We start from the raw sequence: 8,251 nt of genomic DNA, 5'->3' as shown, positions 1-8,251 counted from the left end.
AACATCTCAAGGGGCCTCTGACCAAGGTTAGGTGCCCTCTCCATCTTCTGTAAGCGAAGAGGTGGCTGAGAGGGCAGGTAGTTTCCACAGGGGTTCACAGTAGTTTTCACAGGTAGTTTCCACAGGTAGTTTCACAGAGTTTTCAGAACTCGCCTTCTCCCAAGGGAATTCCTTCCCCGCCACCTGTGGCATATTTCTCGCCTTTCTCGCCTCAGCAGCCAAGAGCCTCTGAAGACCTCGAATGCTCAGGTCTCTCAGGCGAGGGGCGGGTGGGCGAGGCTTATAGTTCCCGCGCCCTCACGTCTCTGCCACGCTCCTTGGTCTGAGGGGGAGAGCGCGGGTCCCTTCCTCTCCCGCCCCCTGCCTGCCTGCCTCCCTTCCTCCCTCCGCCGGCTGAGCTTTCTGCGCTCGAGGAGGCTGTGTTGCTGCGGGAAGTGTGAATGGAGCGCCCGCGCGCTGCTGACTCCTCCTCCGCCTCACGCGGATAGTCGCTCTCAATTAGCCGAGCTTTGGGGACTTGAGGGCAAAGCGCGGCTGAGGGAAGAAGTTCAAGGCGGCTTTTCAAATCAGTCCTGCGGGCCGCCCGAGCCTCCGCCTCCCTCTCGACCATCTTTCTGAGCGTTAGCCAGCAGTTCCTCGAGCTCCTTCTATCCCGCGGCTTCGAGCCTTTCTTCTGCGCCTTTTCCGCGCCGTTCGGCGGTCAGTCGGACCAAGGGGCGACCCTGGAGACCAATCTCGCCCTCTCGCTTTTGCCGGCGGCCGCAGGGCTGGAGCCGGCGGCTTGCCTTCCCAATCCGGACCCGGCGTCCCCGAAAGGGCTGAACTCGGCCGCCTGGTGCCTCCAGCCAGACCCAAGCAGGGGCCAAGGCGCTTGGAACAAGTGCGCTGGCCCCGGGGCGAGCGGAGGCAGAGAGTGGTTCCCGGCTCCGAGGAGAAAAGTTTGCGGCGAGCAGATGGGCTCGGACGTTCGCGACCTCAACGCGCTGTTGCCACCGTCGGTGCCGCCCCTTACGGGCAATGGGAACTGCTCCATGCCGGTGAGCAGCGCGACGCAGTGGGCTCCGGTGCTGGACTTTCCGCCGGGGGCCTCCTACGGCTCGCTGGCCCCGCCGCCCTCGGCCTTCATCAAGCAGGAGCCCAGCTGGAGCGCTACCGAGCCGCATGAGGAACAGTGCCTGAGCGCCTTCACCGTCCACTTCTCCGGGCAGTTCACTGGCACGGCTGGCGCTTGCCGCTACGGCCCCTTTGCGCCGCCTCCGCCGCCCAGCCAAGCGCCCTCCAGCCAGGCGCGGATGTTCCCCAACGGCCCTTACCTGCCCAACTGCCTAGAGAGCCAGCAAGCCATCCGCAATCAAGGTAAGGCCAGGCACCGGCTAGCTGAAGGAGGGGAGGGGGAGCCTGCGCTGTTTTCGGGACTCGCCGCTTTCACCTACCCAGGGGTCCCCCTCGCTTTCACGGCACCGCCAGCGCAATGGACAGGGAGGCTGGAGGAGGACCTTGGTGTTCACGAGCCCTCCACTGGACCAAGCGGTCCCTCGCAAGCTCCTGACCCGGGGCAACGTGGCAAGCCTGCAAGCCTCCGAAAAAACCTACAGGCTGATCCCGAGTATCACCGTTAGCAGGTTTTAATGTTTAAACCACAGCCGAAAAATCATTTATAAGAAAAGTAACCAAACAGTTATTAAAGGGGAAGGGATATCTTTCAAAGACGGCAAACTTGTTTAAGACCACCGCCATTAGCAACTCTAGCCACGAGAGACTGGACGTGTGCTAGGATGGCAGTTTGACTTCCGAATAAGGGGTGCAAAGGATTGCAATCATCCGAGACTAGGAATCAATCATTAGTCCTAAATATCCATGTAGAAAATCGACTGGAGTTACTTTTTCAATGCACGCGCATAGGATTGCTAGGGTGTAAAATTAGCACCTCTGGAATGTTACATTTCAGAATACTGTATGGTTAAATCAATGTACGGATCTGAATGGGTTGCAGATAAATGCTTCAGTGTTGGTTTTGAACTAAGTGCATGTAGTAGATCAACATACTTCACGTGCCTTGAAAGTGAACCTGTAGATTAAAACTGTAAACTTGTGAGAATGCCCTATTGAACTTAATAAAGCTAGGTTCCAAATAAATGTATTCAGGGATGTGCCATTAGTTATGATTTTATATTGTATGTTCAAATAGAAATATACATTTTGCAGACTCTAGAATGAGCAGCTGTAAATTATAGCTTTAAATATATATATTTTAAATGCAGATATTTATGGATTAAATGGCTTGTGGGTTTGATCCTTCTAAATATAACTTCGAAGTCTTCCCATGGAGTTCCCTGATAAAGCTACTTGGAAAAAAGAGGGTTGAGGATCGCAAGAGCTTTTGCTGTTGGTGCAATCCATATTCATCCCAACGAGTGGAATTGTGGGGCATGGATTTACTTTATGGTCTCTCCTATACGGCAACACCCTTTTGTAATATTACGCTTACTGGATTTTCAAGCATTGAATGAATCATACGATTGCTCCACCTTCTCCTTTCATAGTGGTATATATATATGCTTCAGAGCGAAATTCAGCAAAACCTCAGGGAAAGAAAATCTAACACTTGTGGTTCTGAATTAACTGGGACTTGCTTCCTTTCAGAATTAAAATCAGGAATGTAATGTATATGTGATCCCATTAACGTTTATTTAAAAGTCCGTTGTCTTTCAATGGGAATATAAACAACACTAAGTCTAAATTAGCAGTCTGATTATTCTCACTTATCCAAGAAGAGAACCTATTGAATTAAATGCCCCAGATTTCTGCATTAAAGCACATGGGACTATGCACTCAGTGAGTTGTTATTACAACTTTAATGTGTATGGAATTCACTTTTAATAATTATTTCACATATGGGCTCTCCTGTTAGTTTCTATTTACTTGCTAATGCCTTTGTGAATTATACTTGGTTTTCTCTTGCAGACGTTTTTTTTAAAGCAAGCAGGTAGTTTGTTTATAACTGGACTGTCTGGGCAGATACAAAAAAAAAAAAAGCATTCTTGATGAATCCAGCATCTCAGTTAATGTTACTGCAACCAAACTGCTGGAATGATTTCTATCAATAGGAATAAAGAATTGATTCCCATGGAAATAATTTTTTAAAGTTATTGTGCATAGGTACTCATATATAAAAAATAGTGCCAAGTGGATATTGGTGGGGGTGGGAAAGATGAATAATTATGATCTAATATAGCTTTTTGTGCAGCAATATAAAGTGAAAGATCACAACCCTCATGAGATTATGTTATTACATTAGCTCATCTACATATTTTAGGAAGCTAAAACTGCACAAAGGGAATTATACTGAAGAGAGGAAGGGTAAGTGGTTCCCTGGTTATCATTTTTAACACAGAGAAGTTGCAAAAATGGCATGTCAGTTCTCTTTTATGAAATACTGTAATCTGGCTCCCTAAATCTGTTGAAATCAGTGAGAGCTATGCTGCAATCTGAGAGTGAATGCCATTGATTTCAGTGATTTCATGCTGGGTAGGTGTACATAAGAGTGCACTGCTACAGTTTCAGAATTCATTTATACGGTGCTCTGTATTTGGCACTTAGAATCTCCATGCATTAAACAACTTTATGCAAAAACATGTGTTTCATTGACTGCAAGGGAAATTGCATCCAACAAGTATACTCAAGCTACATTCCTGTAAACACTGATTTGAGAGAAGTACCTTATTGAACAAATGGACATTGCTGGGTAAACACATGATGAAATATATTGCTGATTCCTATGGAATGGAAGCAACTTGACACAGCAAGTTTTGTGCTAAAACACTAGTTTTTATCTAGGTATCTTATGTGTGAATGGAAAAGGAATAATTTCTGTGAAATTCATGAAACCAGAATACAATTGGCCTTAACAAAAATCTTAGAAGTTAAAAACAAGGAACAAAAATTTTGATGGGGCTTGTGCAAAAGAATTACAATATCAGGAACTTATGACCTAAATTCTAGGCAATAGCTTACTTCAGTAGATGTATACACAGTATAATTAGCCAGAAAATAGTTAATTGTGATTTCCATAATTATTTGGAGTTAGTTTTGTAGTTTAGTCTGTTGCAGCAGTTACTGGTAGGTTCTGTAATGCTTTGGAGGAGTGTAATTGTGATGAACAGTTTAGAACAAGAGAGAGAATAATTCATTTCTAATAGCACATTTATTTTAATTATTCTTCAAGCTGTACATAATTTAATATTCTTCACATGATTTTCAATTCTTTAAAACGGTTTTTATCAAACTTTAATGACTCTACAAATAACTTCTATTGCATCTAAAAATAGTTAAGTGCTCAGTGTTTTTCAACACATTGACCTGTCTTACTCAGCATGTTAAGTTGTGGAGGCAATTTCTTTCACTATTTCAGGATATCATTCCATTCCCTAAATTGCTGTTCTCTTCTTGTTACCATTGATTTCTTGCATTTGGTTAATGTTTTAATTTTTTTAATCAACTCCACACTATTGGAATTCTGGAGTGTGACTACTGGACCCAGCTGATATTTAAAGCAATTAAACATCTTTACTCCGCATGATAGGATGATGAATAAAAATGCATGTGATGTTTTTATAATGTGTGACAGGAGGAGGGATCCCACTTCAATGAAATCAGCAGAACTGTCAAAACAACCTGAGTTGCAATGCTAACATTTTTGATATCACTAACTACCCTCCGAGTTTAATCTAATGGAGCCTTAGGGGTTTTCTCTTGTAAAATTCATCAGATTGCATGTGTGTGTGACACTCCCTCAGCTCTTCCATATCTATATTCATGCATGTATGCACACATAGCAAGAAGTGACGTATTGAAAATCTCCCATTTGCATAGGTGAGTGGGCACCTACATATGCAGAACTGGTTTGCATTTTATTACTTTATCAGATATGGATAAAAATTCTCACTCTACAACATTTTTTGTGTAACTGCGTCTCTTGATTATTCTAGTGATGGAGAAAGTAATAAAAAGAATAAAACTGAAAAATAAAGTTCTTTTAAAATAGCACCACTTAATTTAGAAAGATACTTTTTCTTGTACAAGCAACAATCTATACTAAATTTTTGTTTAAAAATAAAATCAGCTTAGTGCTGTTTAAAAACTACTAAGTAGAAGGTGGCCCAAAAGGCTATATATAATTCCATTCACAATAATTATTCAAGATATTTATTATCTGTATATTCTTAACACAAGACTTGGCAGTTGTGCCCAAAGTAGAACTTTAATCAGAAGGTTGAGAGACCATAGTTCTTTATGACACCATGGGTATGCTGATGGCATTTAAGACCTGGGACCTAACTTGATTTTATATTTGAAAACTCAGTCTTCTGTACTCACTCCAGAATAAAAGGGAACCCCCCCCCATGCTCTTGATTTTTAAAAGGATGGGTTGAGGAGTCTGGGCAGTTGACTTTAGAAGACCCTTTGGGTCCTCTTTTGGGTCCTCTTATGTGACAGGTCTAACCAAACACCAGAGATTTAGAGTTAGGTTGCAATTTCAGTCATTATAGGCTAAAAAAGTGAGAAGCCATTTTTTAATTACCACTTCAGAAGAACAGCAGTGGCTGAGAAGCAGGCATGATTTTAAAATTCATGAAAAATACCTTGGTATCCCAGAACAAAAACGGGGGAGTGTGGGGTGGGGGAGGAAGAGGGAAAGTATCCGGTGACAAATCCAACACTACACACACCACTTTATGGCTAAAAAGAATTTGGGGAAGTGGTCATGTTTGAGGGATGACTATAACGTTCTTTGCTTTGAGTCTATCAAGGTTGAATGTTCCGTTTGAGACGGGTTTTCTCACCATGGGAAAGACGTTACCTTGGCGTTTTTGCCAAGTCTTCGCCGGAAGAAAGAACTCTTCTGCTTTGAATTTTTTGCTGGGCCGCCTGCCCCCACCCTCTCCTTCCCCGCCACGCAGCTGGGTCCCCTAACAATTGTACCCCTTCAAAAGAGTTGCCTTCTTCGCCAGATGTCCACATTTCAATTATTTTCAGCACGTTTTAATCAGCTCAGCCTCTGATAAAGCCCTAATTAAAGAGACCTCGCTATCAGGGGGCTGGTTCAGAACTCCAACCTCCTTATCGCATTCTTGAAGCTTTGGGTCACGCAACACCGGAAAATGTGGCCAAAACACCATTCTGCTCCGGGCAGCGTTTTGAAGGCCACCGAACTGCTAGGCAGAGAATGCTCCAGATCTAGAGCGTCAATGCTTCAAAGAACATTGGAGAGAAAGGAGGAGGAGGAAAGCCTTGGCTTTGTGGGTTATGAGCTAAGATAAGGCAGCTTGGAGCAGCTGATGCCTGGAAGTGCAGGGGTTGGGCATCGGCCTGTCATCACTGTTCGCGGCCGAATAGACAAGGGACGCTAAGCGCCAGAACGCGTCAGGCACATGCGGCAGCTTTGAAGGCGCAGGCCGCGCCAGTTCCTAGTTGCCTGCCAAATGCATGGCGCGACGGCGGGTGGGAGGGGGAGAGAGAGAGAGAGAGACGGGGTGGGGGGAACAATCTACTGGACAAGGTGTCTTTCTGTCTCTTGCCCCCACCCCTTTACCTTCAAGTCAATGCACTGGAATCTCCATTCCATGGAGTGGGAGGGCAGAAGGACCTGAACTTTTCAAAAGCCGTTTAAGACTCTTTTCAATGGACCCGAGATAAGAAAGCAGCCCATTCGCCTTTTTGAACGGATGTGTTGTGACTTGAAACCTATTTCTGCCCAGGCTTTAGAAAGTTTTGTGCTACAGCTGCCCTATATGAGTGGGTTCAGGAGTAAGCCCCCTTCAGCACAGTGACTCTGGTTTTCTAGTGAAGGAAGAGGTCTGCAGATGAAAAGGCTGATCCCCACTTCCTGGAGAGTAAGGTCCCCTGAACTCGACAGAACAGACAAATTGAATTAAACTCTGTTCCCCCAAAGAGGTCAGGATAAATACACTTAAGATCACAGGTGTTGATTTGAAAATCAAATGGTGAAATATCTCTTTAAAAGTGAAGTGTGATTGTAAAGGTAGGATTCCTCAGAAACACCTTAAAACTGCTGAGGTTTTTAGGGGGTGATGAAACTGCAATATCTAGGTGACTCCCAGCTTTTAGACCAGGTCTTTGCATGAATTTGGAAAGACAGTAGGCTCCAGAGTCCAGGAGCCTTTAGCAGAAGAACTGAAAATTATGATCCAAGTAAACTTACCTGGAAAATAAATCCATTGAAACAGGAAGTTTTCTACATTCAATTTCCTTACATTTAGAAATATCTATATATTTGCAGTTAGATTCACTTCCATGTGTTGAAATCCATCCGGAGAGGCCCAGACTTGGGGAAGGCTGGTGTAGGCAAAAGGGTTTATAGATTTCAGACAATGGAATTCAGTAGGCTTTAATTTCAAAGAAGGAGGTAGTGGCTTGTTAGATTTCAGACTTCACCACTACTTCTGAATAAATAGATTAAAACATTTAGGAAGAGTGAACTTCTGAACTGAGAAGGTACGGCTCCCTCTTTCCGAGCCAATGCCCGGCACTGTCACCCAGGCTAAATGGCGACTCACCCAACAGAGGACAAAATGAGAATAAAACAAATATCGAAGCATTTCTATCCTTGCTGTCACCCACTTCAAGATGTGCAAGAGTTTCTTCACAGATTTTTGTTCATCTAACAAGGTTAAAGTAAAAATTTGTGTCCCCAAGATGAGAGTACTGTACTGCAGTGATGTAGGCTGTCCGCCTAGCCCATTTGTAAGAGTAAGTGGGAACGGCTGAATTCCACTATCGGCAGCCAGCACGGTTGATGAATTAGGAGCACAGGTTTACCTTGTCTTCTTCCAAACTCTTCTGTTGTTTTGAGTAGCTTGTGAACTGAGCCGCATCTTGTGGGCGGTCAGTGATGCATTTGTGTGAGTGATCTGCAATTTTCCCCCTTTCTCCCGTTTCTTTAGCTTCAGTTTTGTCACAGTCTGCTCTCGGTCCTGTGTAAAATCTGATCCCTTTTGAATGAAAGTTAACAGCTTTTTCGACATTAAGAGTTTGTCCGGAAAAGCAGGTCGTGAAGCGCTGCAGAAAAAGCACTTGCCGTCTTTTTCTCCAGCAAAGCTACGGCTTGCGGGTCCTCTGGAAAGCAACTTTGGTATTTGGAATGACCAAACCTGTTCTCTAAAGGGTAGTGAGTTTAAAAGAAACTAGTTCTAATTGAATGTTCCGGAAACCAAGCTCCCATAGAGTGATC

The 8,251-nt window shown here is 44.2% G+C and overlaps 1 protein-coding gene across 2 annotated transcripts in view; it reads left to right on the top strand.

Moving 5' to 3' along the window:
• The first annotated feature begins 441 nt into the window (after positions 1-441).
• The window catches only part of WT1 (WT1 transcription factor), a 58,227-nt gene continuing 50,417 nt past the window's right edge, over positions 442-8,251 (top strand). For both annotated transcript variants that reach the window (XM_088145869.1, XM_088145868.1), the window contains exon 1: positions 442-1,356. In XM_088145869.1, the coding sequence (XP_088001995.1) occupies positions 954-1,356 (403 nt within the window). In that variant the 5' untranslated portion in view covers positions 442-953. The remainder of the gene's footprint in view (positions 1,357-8,251) is intronic.

Source organism: Python bivittatus, unplaced genomic scaffold (genome assembly GCF_059951505.1).
Source record: "Python bivittatus isolate LINGU-HERP-01145 unplaced genomic scaffold, Pbiv_v1 ctg000480_np1212, whole genome shotgun sequence".
In the NCBI taxonomy this organism is placed as follows: Eukaryota; Metazoa; Chordata; class Lepidosauria; order Squamata; family Pythonidae; genus Python; species Python bivittatus.
This window is presented reverse-complemented; position numbering and strand designations above follow the sequence as displayed.